This window comes from Podarcis gaigeae (assembly GCF_964106915.1).
Source record: "Podarcis gaigeae genome assembly, chromosome: 1".
NCBI classification, from domain to species: domain Eukaryota; kingdom Metazoa; phylum Chordata; class Lepidosauria; order Squamata; family Lacertidae; genus Podarcis; species Podarcis gaigeae.
Window position 1 is genome coordinate 118,253,074 of NC_139678.1, and position 15,819 is coordinate 118,268,892.

The following is a 15,819-nucleotide window of genomic DNA, read 5'->3' on the forward strand; positions in this document are numbered from 1 at the left end:
TTCTATGATTCTATGTTGATGTGCATAGTTGGATATCACCAATAAGCATTGTCTTGCGCTTGCCTTCTGTGCACATTTCAAGAAGATGGTGATTTCAGACTAGAGCAGGGTGGCTAACCTGTTGCCATTGCACCAGGTTAGTCACCCATGCCATAAAGCTCAGGCCTGATCCACCATATCTGTTTCCTTCTCTATATGCTACCATACCAGAGAGGGTGGCTTCTCAGAGCCTTAGCAGCAGCAGTATTATACAGCCATACATGCCTATGACACACAAGTTAATTTGTGAAGCTTTACAATGGTGTCCAATCTCAATTTTCCAGATTTTCATAAAGCTTCAAAGTTGTACCACAAAAAAGTTGAAACCAGCCCTCAAAAGTGAGGCACAACATACTGGATGTTTGCTGTGATGCTATCTACTGCCCACGGCTCCAGAAAGCTTGGGCCTAGCAGTGTTTACTCTGTAATCATTATTTAAATTTAGCTCAAGGAGGATGCTGTCTGCTCAACAACCAAAGCTAATTCCCCCCCCCCTCCCTACACTTATTTCAAGGCTATTTTTGTGTCTTTGTATCAGAAAGGCACCTGGCCAATTTGGTTGCCAATAAATTTTGCTGCGAACATTTCTGAGATCATGGTATTTCCAATGAGTGGCTCTTGTGAAGGTTTGTTAATTGTCTTACTTTAAATGTTGTGAGGATCCTATGCCCCTTTAAAATGTGTTTTTTTTTTGGGGGGGTAGGAGGTTATTGGGTTGTTGTTTTTATTTTGATTATGTATTTTGTGGTTTTATATTTTGATTTTACAGTGGTACCTTGGGTTACATACGCTTCAGTTTACAGACTCTGCTAACCCAGAAATAGTGCTTCAGGTTAAGAACTTTGCTCCAGGATGAGAACAGAAATCGTGCTCCAGCAGCGCGGCGGCAGCAGGAGGCCCCATTAGCTAAAGTGGTGCTTCAGGATAAGAACAGTTTCAGGTTAAGAATGGACCTCCAGAACGAATTAAGTACTTAACCTGAGGTACCATTGTATTCTGTGAACCACCCTGAGACTTCCGGGTATAGGGTGGCATATAAATTCAATAAACAACAACAACAATAACAAGGCCGCTCCACTTCCCTGTGGGGCAGTGTTGCGGGCAGGCCACACACTCTCTCCATGCACAGCAAGGACGTGGCAATGCCCCCGCGTCTTAGGGGAGTCCTGGCTGTGTCACACCCCTGGCTGACCAATCCGGTTGGCTGGGGGCGTGGCTTACTGTAATCTAAGCAGCCGCTTAAATTAAATTAAATTAAATTAAATTAAACCCTGGGGGAGCTCCCAGTTAATGTACATCAACAGGGCTCCCCCTACTGGTGGTTGACTCTTACTGGGCTACCTGCATGGCGGGCAGGAGTCAGATATTGTTGTTGTTGTTTAGTCGTGTCCGACCAATGGTACCAAATAGAATGGGAAACAGCCTTATTAGAAAAACTAACCATCAAACTGAAACTGACACGGGGACAAAGAGAAGACGACGCCTTCAGCCCGGTATGGCTCCCATTTATCACATACACAGCCCAACAAGACAACGAGAAGAATCCACCAACAGCATACGAATCAATATGGCTGACCTGATTCAAAAACACCCACCTACCCCACTCACACATGAAAACAAAGACCACCATTGTTGTTGTTTAGTCGTTTAGTCGTGTCCGACTCTTCGTGACCCCATGGACCAGAGCACGCCAGGCGCTCCTGTCTTCCACTGCCTCACTTCCATACATCACTACTGGGAAAACCATAGCTTTACAGACCTTTGTTGGCAAGGTGATGTCTCTGCTTTTTATGATGCTGTCTAGGTTTGTCATTGCTTTTCTCCCAAGAAGCAGGCATCTTTTAATTTCGTGACTGCTGTCACCATCTGCAGTGATCACGGAGCCCAAGAAAGTGAAATCTCTCACTGACACCATTTCTTCCCCTTCTATTTGCCAGGAGGTGATGGGCCCAGTGGCCATGATCTTCGTTTTTTTGATGTTGAGCTTCAGACCGTATTTTGCGCTCTCCTCTTTCACCCTCATTAAAAGGTTCTTTAATTCCTCCTCACTTTCTGCCATCAAGGTTGTGTCATCTGGTTCAATTCCAAAGCCTAAGCCAATACCACTCACATTCTGTAACCAATAAAGTTGTGGCCTTAATTTGTCCATTAACCTAAACTACTGATGTCTATGTTATTCAATAAATGGGGGAGGGCTCGGGGCCTTGACACGCAAACACATGCTCATGTCATCTTTTGGAAAGAACTGAATAGCATATTTAAAAACAATACTAATTGCAGTCCATGGCTACCTTTCCTGTGCCAACAAACCTTCTTAAAAGACAGACTAGATAACAACCCTCTTGGCGCATGGAGGGGATTTTCCCGATTTCTCTCTGCAGGAATTATTGCTCGAGAGATTTTAACTGTGAACATCAGCTATTTTCCAGTTCAGCTCAGTTTCTGACAGTTGTGAGGTAAAGGATAATTGCTGCAATCCTATGCACACTTCTCCTGGGAGTAAGCCCACCAAAAGCCGGAGGGATTTTCTTCTGAGCAAACACGTGATACACTGCACTAAAAAAAAAAGGCACTACATGATGGAAAACAACTGGTCAACCAAATCAACCCTGAGTTTGAAGGGAGGCCCAATGAAAGCCCACTAAGTGTAATAAAAACTTCATATAATCCCAGACCCAGTTAATCTATATTTAATCAAGTTCGCTAATGTCTCACATCTGCAGACCAGTGTAGTTCACAAATGTTCCTTTGCCCATCTGTGGTTTAAGGCCTGCTCTTTGTGCACAAAGCATTGGCAACACGGCAAAATACAATTAATTTTTACAAGCTTTTTATCATATGGGCCAGACATGTAGAAGCAAGAAAAGCCCTTAAAGTTCTAAGGCAGGCACTATAGACTTTCAATTAACTTTACTCAATTCTTGGAAAATATACATTTTGATTTATCTATAAATGGAGACGTTATCATTGTAATAGCTTTGTTACTGGTCCATTATATTGGGGGGAAGGGGGGGGGAAGTCTGCAGTTATCTTTCAGCCAAGAAAGCATGCAATTCCAAACCTCCATTCCATTTTATTATGAGCAGAATTAATAAACTGTAAATAGCTTTGGAGTCGTTCTCCCCCCTCCCCGCTTTGATTATTCATGGAAATAAAAAAAAGGAGAAGCATAAACTTAAGTGGAAGCATATTACGTTTAAATGAATGTATACGATGCGTATCAGGCCACGGAATAAATTCTGTACATACATCAATCACGTTGAGATTGGAATTCAAGTGGCACAGTAAAAAAAAACCAAACACCCCGAACAATCTGTGATCTCTCTGAAAGTGCCATTTGCTAAAGATGCTGCTGTTAAACCAGCCTTCCCCAACTCAGTGCCTTCCACATGCTTTAGACAACAAGTTCCATCAGCCCCAGGCAGCATAGCCAGGGATAATGGGAGTGATACCAGACTGGGAAACGCCGTATTAAACCTTAACAGAAAAATAATAATTATTAATAGGCCACAGTCCTTCAAGATTTCCTTCTTCTGCTTATCAATACCTCTTCCATTTGCAGCAACACAACACTTCTGAGATCCTGCTTGCAGAGTAGGCAGTGAAAGAGATGGGTGGGCACAGCGGTGGAGCAAGCCGATTGGGTGCCTGGGGTGGCGCTCATGTCCTGTGCCCAGGAGAGAGGCCAGCCGCCTGTGGGGTGGGGCCAGCTGGGGCAGGGCGCTCCACAGGCCTCCAAGAAGTGAGAGCCAGTGTGGTGTAGTGGTTAAGAGCGGTAGTCTCGTAATCTGGTGAACCGGGTTCGCTTCCCCGCTCCTCCACATGCAGCTGCTGGGTGACCTTGGGCTAGTCACACTTCTCTGAAGTCTCTCAGCCTCACTCACCTCACAGAGTGTTTGTTGTGGGGGAGGAAGGGAAAGGAGAATGTTAGCCGCTTTGAGACTCCTTCGGGTAGTGATAAAGCGGGATATCAAATCCAAAATCATCACCTTCTTCTTCCAAGAAGTCTGCCTGCCCTACAGATGAGGGGGAGGCAGCGGGCAGACCATTTGGGGCAGCGCGGAGCCTGCGGGCGCCCAAGCCACCGTGTCACACCCAGGAGAGATGTGTGGCTTGTGTGTGCTGCAGGCCCCATGGTGAGTGCAGCCTGGCATTTTGTCACTCCCCTCAGTGGTGACACTTGGGGCAGCTCGCCCTCACTGCACCCCCTTCCTCCGCCCCTGGGTGGTCAGGACTGGAGAAGTTGCTATGGCTTAGTCTCTTGTAGCGTTAAGAAGAAGAGAAGAGTTTGGATTTGATATCCCACTTCATCACTACCCGAAGGAGTCTCAAAGCGGCTAACATTCTCCTTTCCCTTCCTCCCCCACAACAAACACTCTGTGAGGTGAGTGGGGCTGAGAGACTTCAGAAAAGTGTGACTGGCCCAAGGTCACCCAGCAGCTGCATGTGGAGGAGTGGGGAAGCGAACCTGGTTCACCAGATTACGAGTCTACCGCTCTTAACCACTACACCACACTGGTGGTCTCTTGGTTGCAACCAGTGGTGCAACTGGGACTGGAACTCAGACATGAAGCCCAGGAACCCGCAAATGGGACCCAGAGAATGGCAGGTGATGGGGGCGCTTGCAAACAGATGGTGTTATGATTTAAGTGAGTTGAAATGGCAAGACTGCACACGCTTTTCCTACGTCAGGGTTGGCAAGCTGCATTTTGCTTTGCTTTTTTTTTTTTGCTTTAATATATCAAAAACGTAGAAACAATTGTAACCTATCACCCCCCCCCAATGAAGTCATGGGTCTAAAATTACCTAGCTGCACCACTGATTGCAACCTGACAGCTTTAACACTGTTGCCCTTACAGCCTGATAGAGTGGCCCAATGCAAAGATGGACAGGACTCCTGCCCCCTTAATATTTGTGCAGAAGAGGGAATTTTAGCAGCTGCAGCTTTCATGAACTGCTGAAATTCCCTCTGTTACATAACTGTTAAATGTGCAGAAGCTCTGTCCTCTTTTTTCATCAGGCCATCCTATGCTCTGCCTGTAAGCTTCCAGTGGAAACAGAATGCAGGGCTAACTAGACCTTTCCCCTCATGCATTAAAAACCGTAAAGGACCCCTGGGTGGTTAAGTCCAGTCAAAGGGGACTACGGGGTTGTGGCGCTCATCTTGCTTTCAGGCCAAGGGAGCCGGTGTTTGTACACAGACAGGTTTCCGGGTCATGTGGCCAGCAGCACTAAACGCCATTTACCTTCCCGTCGCAGCAGTACCTATTTATCTACTTGCACTGGTGTGCTTTCGAACTGCTAGATTTGGCAGGAGCTGGGGCAGAGCAACGGGAGCTCGCTCTATCGCTGGGATTCAAACTGCTGACCTTCTGATTGGCAAGGCCAAGAGGCTCAGTGGTTTAGACCACAGCGCCACCCACATCCCTTCCTCGTGCATTAGAACTCTTTTCACACACTGATGAATTAACACACAGTTCAGTTCTAATTTGTGCTGCACAGTGCTATATTTTCAGCTGTGAAACATCTTATCCGTTTCCCCTGAGAACCAAGTTCAGACCTAGAGTGATTACTGTTGCTTTCTTTCTTTCCTGCTCATCTGTTACATTTATCTGGTCATGATAAATGCAAGCACCTGGGGTGGTTGTGGTGTATCAAGCTAAAAATATCCCTGCTTCAGACTGGGGTCAGATCCACACAGTACAACTAAAGGACTTTCAATGCACATTTCTTTCCCCAAAGAATCTCAGGAACTGTAGTATCCTCCTGATAGAGCCATACTTCTCCAGGCCCTCAGCAAACTACAGTTCCCAAGATTCTCTGGGAGAAGCTTTAAATAAATGTGCATCCTAGCCCAGAAAGGATCTCCAAATCTAAATGTAATTTTCCAGTGTGGAAATCCCAGGAGAGGTAGCTCTGCGGCATTTCACTTTGTTTTACTCACCTGCATATCCTTAGAGCTTAGGAGCACTAAATGATGCAACCAACCCAAAAGCAGGCCGATTGCTTTTTGTTCATGTGTTGCAATTTTTTTGCAACATTTGAAACACCATCTTCTCCCTTACATTTCAAAACAATAAATAAATGAACAATGGGCTCCTAGAACTAATATGTTTAATGTTATTGTAGAAGTTGTCACATTAGAATCTTTCATTCACAGAGTGAGTTTGCCTTTTTAATTTTGTTTACTGCTGCTTCAGTAAGACTGCAGTCCTGTAAACACTAACCTTGGAGCAAGTCTCGCTGAATCGAGTGGGTAAATGTGCACTGTAAATAATATACTCACAAACAAACAAAATGTTTTCTGTGATGATGTCAACATGGTAGGGAGTACTTAAAAAACCCCAGCACCTATCCAGAACAATATTTAGAAAATATATTTTGTTAGAGACCATCCTTTTCAAAGTAATTCTTTGCTCTGTGATAGCACCACCTAGTGGTACATTCTCACACAGAATGGAGTTACTGGGTTTCAGCTTAGAAAATGCAAAAATCCGCCCCCATGTATTTAACCAGTGGTATAATGAGGCCCTTTTTTTATTTTCAAAACTGTCTATGCTGCACAGCAACAAAAAATGGTGCAATAAACTGAATTGCATCATCAGTTTTTATTATCTACTTATGTATGAAATCTCCATCCCACAGGGTTGGCCCAACTATTAGATAGAGTGAGGTGACTATCTCAGGCGGCTGATTTGGGGTGTCATGAAAGGGACAGCAAATTATTGTTGTTGTATATTTAATGGCAGGAAAGTGAGGAGGGAGGAGCTGGAAGAACAGGGGAGCCCCTGGTCGCAGCAGTTCAGGGAGGTACGGAGTGGGAGGTGGGGCAGGCTGGGTATGGGGCACATGGTACAGGCAGTTAGTGACTGCGCCGCGTGCCAGCCCCTCCTCCAACATGGGAATTTCGGCTGTCCTATTAGCCAGCCCTCAGGACAGTGGCTGCTGTTGCTGAATGCCAGGTCTCATCCAGTGGACTGGGTTAAGGCCAAGGGACTTAAGATCAGTTCAGATGAGACTACAAGGGACTGTTAGTAGTTGGTTCCCTAGACTGCATAGGTAGGATGCTGTCTGCTCTTTATGGGATCACACTCCCTCTGAAGGAGCGGGTTCTCATTCTGGGGCTACTCCTGGATCCATTGCTGTCGCTTGAGGTTCATGTGGCCTTGGTGGCATCCGTCAGCTTCGGCTGGTGGCCCAGCTGTGTCCTTATCTGGACAAGGATGGCCAGTTTTTGTTGTCTATGCTTTGGTATCCCTCTAGGTTAGATTCCTGCACTGGAGAGCCAGTGTGGTGTAGTGGTTAAGAGCGGTAGACTTGTATTCTGGTGAACTGCGTTCGTGTCCCCGCTCCTCCACATGCAGCTGCTGGGTGACCTTGGGCTAGTCACACTTCTCTGAAGTCTCTCAGCCCCACTCACAGAGTGTTTGTTGTGGGGGAGGAAGGGAAAGGAGAATGTTAGCCGCTTTGAGACTCCTTCGGGTAGTGATAAAGCGGGTATCAAATCCAAATTCTTCTTCTCTTCTTCAATGCATTAAACCCAGGGCTGCCTCTGAAGATGGTTCAGAAACTTCTGCCGGTGCAGAATTCAGTGGCCAGGTTGCTCACTGGGGAAAGATGGTTTGAGCATATAGCACCAATCCTGGTCCAACTGCACTGGCTGCCAATTCTTTTCTGGGCCCAATTCAAAGAGCTGGTTTTGATCTATAAAGCCTTAAACAGCCCAGGGCTGCAATACTTCAAAGACTGCCTCTCCCCATATGAACCAAACCCCGAGTCTCCAACGATCACCTGATGCCCTTCTTTGTGTGCCTCCTCCGTGAGAGGTCTGGAGGGTAGCAACATGAGAATGGGTCTTTTAGTTCATGAGAATGGGTCTTTTAGTTCTGCTATTGTAAGACTGCAGTCCTGTAAACACTAACCTTGCAGCAAGTCTCGCTAATTGTGGAATGCTCTCTTCAGGGAGGCTCACCTGGTGCCATTGTATCTTTATGTGCCAGGCAAAAACATTCCTCTTCAGTGTGGTGTAGTGGTTAAGAGCGGTAGACTCGTAATCTGGTGAACAGGGTTCGCTTCCCCGCTCCTCCACACGCAGCTGCTGGGTGACCTTGGGCTAGTCACACTTCTCTGAAGTCTCTCAGCCCCACTCACCTCACAGAGTGTTTGTTGTGGGGGAGGAAGGGAAAGGAGAATGTTAGCCGCTTTGAGACTCCTTGTGCCCTGGGGAGGCCACCTTGGTGCGACTAACAAAGTGGTTTGGAATCACCCCTGGAGGTGCACTCCATTCTCTCTCGAGACAGACAGATGCCAGCAACAACCAACAAGCCCCATGTGAGCTTTGAAGCAACCAGAACTTCTATCCAGACTGCAAATGGCAGAGGAAACTGAATATGCCCCACTGCCCTTGGCTCAAGATTGGCACAACCTTCACCATATCTATTTTATTTTATTTCAAAAAAATTATATACTGCTTGATTGTAAAAAAAACAAAACCTCAAAGCAGTTTACAGTTTAGAAAACCATGGAAGCTGTAGCCTTCACAAAACTTCACAGACCTTTTAGTGCATGCTGATAATTTCAGTTGGGCATACATATAAGCCTCTGGCAAAGCTTACAACAGTAAAGGAAACCCATGTCTCTCACACATACCCCTTTGCAGGGCAGGCATTTTTACGTGCGAAGCGGTCGGCCCCTCAATTTGAGGTGAAGGGGACAAATCCATCTACAGTGGTACCTTGGGTTACATACGCTTCAGATTACAGACGCTTCAGGTTACAGACTTCGCTAACCCAGAAATAGTACCTCAGGTTAAGAACTTTGCTTCAGGATGAGAACAGAAATTGCGTGGCGGCAGTGGGAGGCCCCATTAGCTAAAGTGGTGCTTCAGGTTAAGAACAGTTTCAGGTTAAGAACGGACCTCCAGAACGAATTAGGTTCTTAACCCGAAGTACCACTGTACAAAATTTCTCCAGCAGGTTATTTCTCAGTCCCTTGCTGCATTCTCCATTATGTACCTGAGTTAATTATTTCAGACAAACTCATTGGCTATGCAATTCACTGAAGAAAGCATGCTAATCAGCTTTTAAAAATTGAAATAGGTTTGCAGCCCTATGAAAGTATTTGCGGTAGTCTGACAAGAGGGTCAGGCTCTAGCAACACAAATTAGAAAATCAACAGTCTGACATTAAGAAGGAAGTAGATTTATTGCAGAAAGGCATTATAACAAGCACAATACATTTCAAGCTATATCTAAGCTCTTCATCTGGGGAAAAAATCTCACTCGAAAGAAACAAGCAAGACTCAACTGGCTCAGTTATATTTCACATACATCAGAGCTCTTGGGGTAAAAAACATCTTCTCTTGCTTCAATTACATTACATGTACTTAAGAGTTCTGAAACATCTCAGTCGTCTCAGTTATATTATGTGTAGTTCATAGTTCTGAAGTGTGTGTAATGTTACAGGAACTGTTGAGACTTGTTTGCTTTTTTGGATTCATTCCCCCGCCCTAGAAACTTTCTACAATAAATCTGCTTTGCACACAGGAATTGATGGTCGATTTTCTGCTTTGCACCACAAATACTACAAGCCCTTTGGGTTAACTACACAGTTAAGAAAAATCTGGCAATACTTTGAAGATTTCTGTAAGCCCTGCATTGCTACAGCAGCAGCAGCCCTCAAATTCTATGGAAGAATCAGCATAACAAAGAGGCACCTGTCCTATCCAAACTGATATCCCCCAGCTTTTCTTGGCATCAACTGTTCTCAATGGGATTTTAGAAATGTGAAGGCTCCAACTGTGACAATGAAGATTGCCTTGAGAAATCTAGGGATGCATTCAGATGATGCTGTCCTCTACCTTCTCCCAACACGTAGCAGGAAAGTGAAAATGTGTCTTCCTCCCTCACCTGTGAACCTGTCTTAATTTTGGCACCTCCAGATGCCCATGCACAGGCATAATGTCTGAACATGGAGTGCATGTGTGAAATCCAGTATAAGGTAAAGGTAAAGGGACCATTAGGTCCAGTCGTGACCGACTCTGGGGTTGCGCGCTCATCTCGCTCTATAGGCCGAGGGAGCCGGTGTTTGTCTGCAGACAGCTTCTGGGTCATGTGGCCAGCATGACCAAGCCGCTTCTGGCGAACCAGAGCAGCACACAGAGATGCTGTTTACCTTCCCGCCAGAGCGGTACTTATTTATCTACTTGCACTTTGACGAGCTTTCAAACTGCTAGGTTGGCAGGAGCAGGGACCGAGCAACGGGAGCTCACCACATCGCGGGGATTCGAACCGCCGACCTTCTGATCAGCAAGTTCTAGGGCTCTGTGGTTTAACCCACAGCGCCACCCGCGTCCCTATGAAATCTAGTATGTGAAATGCAGTATGTGACCCAGTATGAAATCCAGTATGTGAAATCCAGTATGTGTAGGCTCAAATCATGTGGTAGATAACAAGCAGTTAGAGCTCACCTGTACAGCCATTTGTGTATGCCCTAGGGTGACCAGGTGCAGAAAAGAGGGCAGGGCTCTCACTCTATTAAGAATAAGACACCTGGCTTGCAAGTAGTACATGTGAAAAGGATCTAGGGGTCTTAGTAGACCACAAGGTGAACATGAGTCAACAGTGTGATGCAGCAGCCAAAAAAAAAAAAAAAAAAAAAAGGCTAATGCTATTCTAGGCTGCAACAACAGAAGTATCAAGTGGATCATGGGAAGTAATAGGTAAAGGTAAAGGGGCCCCTGACCATTAGGTCCAGTCGTGACCGACTCTGGGGTTGCGGCACTCATCTTGCTTTATTGGCCGAGGGAGTCGGTGTACAGCTTCTGGCGTCACGTGGCCAGCATGACTAAGCCGCTTCTGGTGAACCAGAGCAGCGCACAGAAACGCCATTTACCTTCCCGCTGGAGCAGTACCTAATTATCTACTTGCACTTTGACGTGCTTTTGAACTGCTAGGTTGGCAGGAGCAGGGACTGAGCAATGGGAGCTCACCCCGTCGCAGGGATTCGAACCGCCGACCTTCTGATCGGCAAGTTCTAGGCTCTGTGCTTTAACCCACAGCGCCACCTGCGTCCCACAGGTGTCCCTGTGTTCCACAACAGAAGTATCAAGTGGATCGTGGGAAGTAATAGTCCAACTCTATTCTGCCCTGGTCAGACCACATCTGGAGTACTGTGTCCAGTTCTGGGCACCACAATTTAAGAAGGATATTGATGAGCTGAAATGTGTGCAGAGGAGGGGCACTAAAATGACCAAGGATCTGGAAACCAAGCCTTGTGAGGAACAGTTGAGGCAGTTTGGTATATTTAGCCTGGAAAAGAGGAGACTGAAAGGAGATACGATAGCCATCTTCAAATAACTCAAGGGCTGTCAACACGGAAGAGGGAGCAAGCTTGTTTTTTCCTGCTCTGGAGGGTAGGACGCAAACCAATGGATTCAAGTTGCAAGAAAGGAGATTCCGACTCAACATCAGGAAGAACTTTCTGACAGTAAGAGCTGTTCGACAGTGCGATGGACTCCTTTTGGAGGTGTGAACTCTCCTTCTCGGAGTTTTTTAAGCAGCAGTTGAATGATCATCTGCCATAGATGCTTCAGTTGAGATTCCTGCATTGCAGGGGGCTAGACTAGATGGCCATTAGGGTCTCTTCCAGCTCTACAATTCTATAATTCTATATTGCCATGAAAGCTACACCTGTTGAAAATCTGTTTTCTGCACAGCTATTAAAGGCACAAGAGCTCTCCTTTTGCATCCAGCCACCCTGGCACATTGCGCATTTTCCCTGCAGAGAACACTGATGTCTAGCATGTTTGAAGAGGAACAGGCATAATCTCACGCCCCAAACATGTGCAGGAAGAGAACATGGAGGAAAATAAACTCTAAAACAGGCCTGGGAAGACGCTAGTATGCTATTCTCTTCAGCTTGTTTCAAAATATCTTGTGACATCTTCTAAACAGTGATCCTGAGATTGTCTATTAAACAACAAACACGTGAGATACCTTTCTCTCATAATCACAGTTTCCTAGTAGGACTTGCCTCCATTAAACTTCTCTAATCACAAGTGATTTACTTGGTCTTTTCAACTCATTAAAACAATGTCATGTTAGACCTACGAGCCATCATGTATTTTTACAAGTACCATATATCATTTCTATTATGCCCCAGATAGGCTTTTACTGTGAAATGAACTATTTTTCTTCCATGCAGTGGTTACTGACAGACTCTGTTTGCTTCCAACAGTGAGCATATGTACAGGTTATCTTTATGTGGTGTGTGTTACAGAATCGTGCTGTCTAATCCACAGAGAGGAGAATTTTTCTTTTTTCTTTTTGGCACACTCACAAGAAGAGCTTCCCATTCACACACATGCTGAACTTTTTCCTAACACAGAAGTGAACTGACAAATTATTATTCACAGGGGATCTCTGCATGAGCATTGAAAGCAGAAATCCATCCTGCAGTTCAACATGGTAATGGACCTGAAATGGACCTCTGAACCTAAAAATGGAAAGCGTAACGCTGGTGGTCAACAAAAGAGGTTTAAAGACTCTCTCAAGGCAAATCTTAAAAAAATAGTATAAGCACCGACAACCGGGAACCACTGGCCTGCTAGTGCTCCAGTTGAAGAACAGCCTTTACCAAAGGTGTCATGGGCTTTGAAGACGCTCAAACTCAGGACGCAAGGGAGAAATGTGCTAAGAGGAAGGCACTTTTGGCGAACCCTCACTGTGATCAACTCCCACCCGAAAACCAATGTCCCCACTGCGGAAGGACGCGTGGATCCAGAATTGGCCTCCACAGTCACTTATGGACTCACTGATAAAACCATGTTTATGGAAGACAATCTTACTTGGCTTCGAGTGATCGCCAGAGAAGAAGAAGATAAGGAGTACCTGTTTTGGTTAAAGGACTTGAAAAGAGCTGCTGGAGAAGTCTGTTCTCTGAAGTCCTCAGGACCACCACTATGTCAGCAGGAAGAGTGTCTCTGTTCTTCTCAAGGAAGCCATAAGCATCGTATTGCACCTATACCATATTGGAGGTTAAAAGCAAAACCGGCCGTTATAAAAGTCTGCTGTGTATTTAAAAGCTATAGTTATTTATTGTTTTATTTAAGGAATTTCTCACCTGCCCTTCATCACAAGGTCCCGGGGTGGGTTGCAACCATATAATCTTGAAATCCATTTGAAACAGGCACCCCCCAACTTGGTCCTTCAGATATTTTGGGACTACAACTCCCATCATCCCTAGCTAACAGAACCAGTGGTCATGGATGCTGGGAATTGTAGTCCAAAAAACATCTGGAGGGCCGAGTTTGGGGATGCCTGATTTAAAACAAACCAAGGAACGTACATAAAACAATAGAGGTGGCCCCACAAAAGCCACACAAATATCAAATGTCAAAAGCTAGTGTGTGTGTGTGTTCAGGTAGGTCAATAGCAACTGTAGGCTCAAAATGGATGCATTTCTTGCATGCATCCAAGAAAATGGGTATTTCTTGCCCCAGACCATGACAGTAGAGGTTAGAACATCCTCAAACACTGCTATCATGGTGTTTTGTTTCTTAAAAAAAGAGTTTCTAGATTAGTGAAATATGAACACATTTAAAATGTTAAAGAGGATCCGAAAGCACTTTAAGAGAAACTGGATCATATACTGCATTTGGACTTGTATCAAGTTATATATAGCGCCAACCTTTCCAGCGTAATGTTGAATGCCAAAACACAGCTCCACTCGCTTGGGTCTCCAGAAGTACTTGCATCGTAAATTATCTTCAAATTTATCTAATCGTTTAAAGAAGAGGAAACATAATTACTAGTCCATTCTCTGAACCACAGACGGGCCTTGGCAATTATGTGTGGATGCTTCCTGCCCACATATCCAAACTATGCTGTTTTTCTTTGCAGCAATGGCGGCAGCCCACACTTCTTTCCTTGACATCTCTCACGACTCTTTCTTTCTGTTTGCTTTGAAAAGGAATTATCCTAGCAAACTAACAGGTAAGTCACTTTCCCCTCGCATTTCTGTCACCCTCCTACCACTTCCCAGCTATTTATGGAAAGCGCAGAGATTGCCAATATCCATCTTATTTTGCCTTACATTTTCTTTACAAAGCAAAGCTACAACATTTAGGATATATCTCTAGAACTACTCACAGCCCTACTACAAGCCACTGTTGGCAATTTGCAGTATGGTAACGCTGCAGAGAGCTTGCTGGGGAGACCGTGCATTAAAAAGGGACTCAAAAAGTACTTAAAGAAGGTTTTAATAAGAAAAACAAAAACTCCATTTACACTAAATACACCAACAAACCAGACCCAACCACCAACCCATCCCCCAGGGTAATGGGAGAGCTAGGTGGGGCTCCTTATATACTACACCCAGTTGCTGACACAACTTAATCAATGCAACTCAGCAGCACCTGCTGTGTTTCACAGCTGTAAAGCTGGGTCTCGTTAGCTTGCTCTGGCCCCTCAAAGACATACACATTGGGTGGAACAATGATAAACCTTTACATTTAAAGAAACCATTCAACAGCCACAAGTATAAGATTCTGGAAATTCAGGGAGTCAGTATTCAGTGATGCCTGAAGGGAGATGTGCTGGTCCCGGGGGCTAACCGAGAGGCGACGTCCGAGTCCAGTCCGAGGTCGAGGGTGCAGTATGGCGGCAGTCCATCAAAACTGAAGCTGGGTCCAAGGCAGGGAGTCGGGGGAGGTCAGGAGTTCCGGCAGAAAAGCAGGACAGGGTGCAGGCAGGAACAGGCTACCAACAATGTTGCTCTTGGGACTGGGGCTGGCTGGCTTTTATATGCCCCGAGGCATAGGGTGGCCCCGGTCCACAGGTGACTCGCCTCTCGTGGCCTGGAGGCGAGCACTCCTCCTGCGGGAACTTAGTTCCCTCTGCCTCTCTGCCCTGAGCCTCTTACCGGACCCAGAGGCAACCTCAGCTTCCCCTGACAGGGCTGAGAGTGGAGCACCTGCAGGCAATGGGTCCTCCATCACCTCAGGAGCCAGAGCAGACTCAGCTGGTGCCTGCACCTGAGGACCCAGCACAGGTGAGGACCCTTCAGGCTCAAGCCCCAGCCCTGGCTCAGCTGGTTCTGGAGGCAGGGAATCCTGTGCAGGCTGGGATTCCTCAGGTTCAGCCTCTGAATCTGATTCCCAGGCCATCAGAGGAGAAGGTGTGTTGTCCTTGGGTTGTGTTGTGGTTTTTTTTTGCCAAAGTCCCTTGCTAATCTTGAGCAAGGCCTGTAAAACAAGGTTGTCAAGACTTGTGGTGGTGGGGATGCTGACACATCATGGGGCTTGTGGGTTCAGGAGCAAACCCCAGACTGGATTGGGGTGGGGGAAAGCCAGGGGAAAGCTACAGGATTAAGTCCCTGCATAAGAAAGCAGGGTCCAGCACAATAAAAGAAATAAAACTGGTGTGGCCCCTTGTTCTTCTAGACTTGACACGACTAAAGGTCCTTCTCCCCCACTCTTGGTCAACTAGTTAACATATTATAAAAACTGTGAAACTTCACAGTATTTTTCAAGCTTTCGGGACAATTCCAACATCTTTAATGTCACTTTGTTTCCCTAGAAAGAGTCCTGATTTTTTAAGCCTTACAGTAGTACCTGGAATCCCAAACACCTTGGTACTCGGACATTTTGGCTCCCGAACGCCGCAAACCTGGGAGTGAGTGTTCTGGTTTGTAAATGTTCTTTGGAATCCCAATGTCTGACCGGGCTTCCATGGCCTCTGATTGGCTGCAGGAACTTCTGCAGCCAATCAGAAGCCATAAT

At 45.8% G+C, this 15,819-nt stretch overlaps 1 protein-coding gene across 1 annotated transcript in view; it reads right to left on the reverse strand.

The window, feature by feature from the left end:
• Window positions 1-15,819, reverse strand: part of MYO3B (myosin IIIB) — a 291,721-nt gene that overhangs the window by 119,545 nt on the left and 156,357 nt on the right. Inside the window, exons 22-23 of the mRNA XM_083704157.1 lie at window positions 13,728-13,816; window positions 12,929-13,058 (exon numbers count right to left, since the gene is read on the reverse strand). Of these exons, the coding sequence (XP_083560283.1) occupies window positions 12,929-13,058; window positions 13,728-13,816 (219 nt within the window). The remainder of the gene's footprint in view (window positions 1-12,928; window positions 13,059-13,727; window positions 13,817-15,819) is intronic.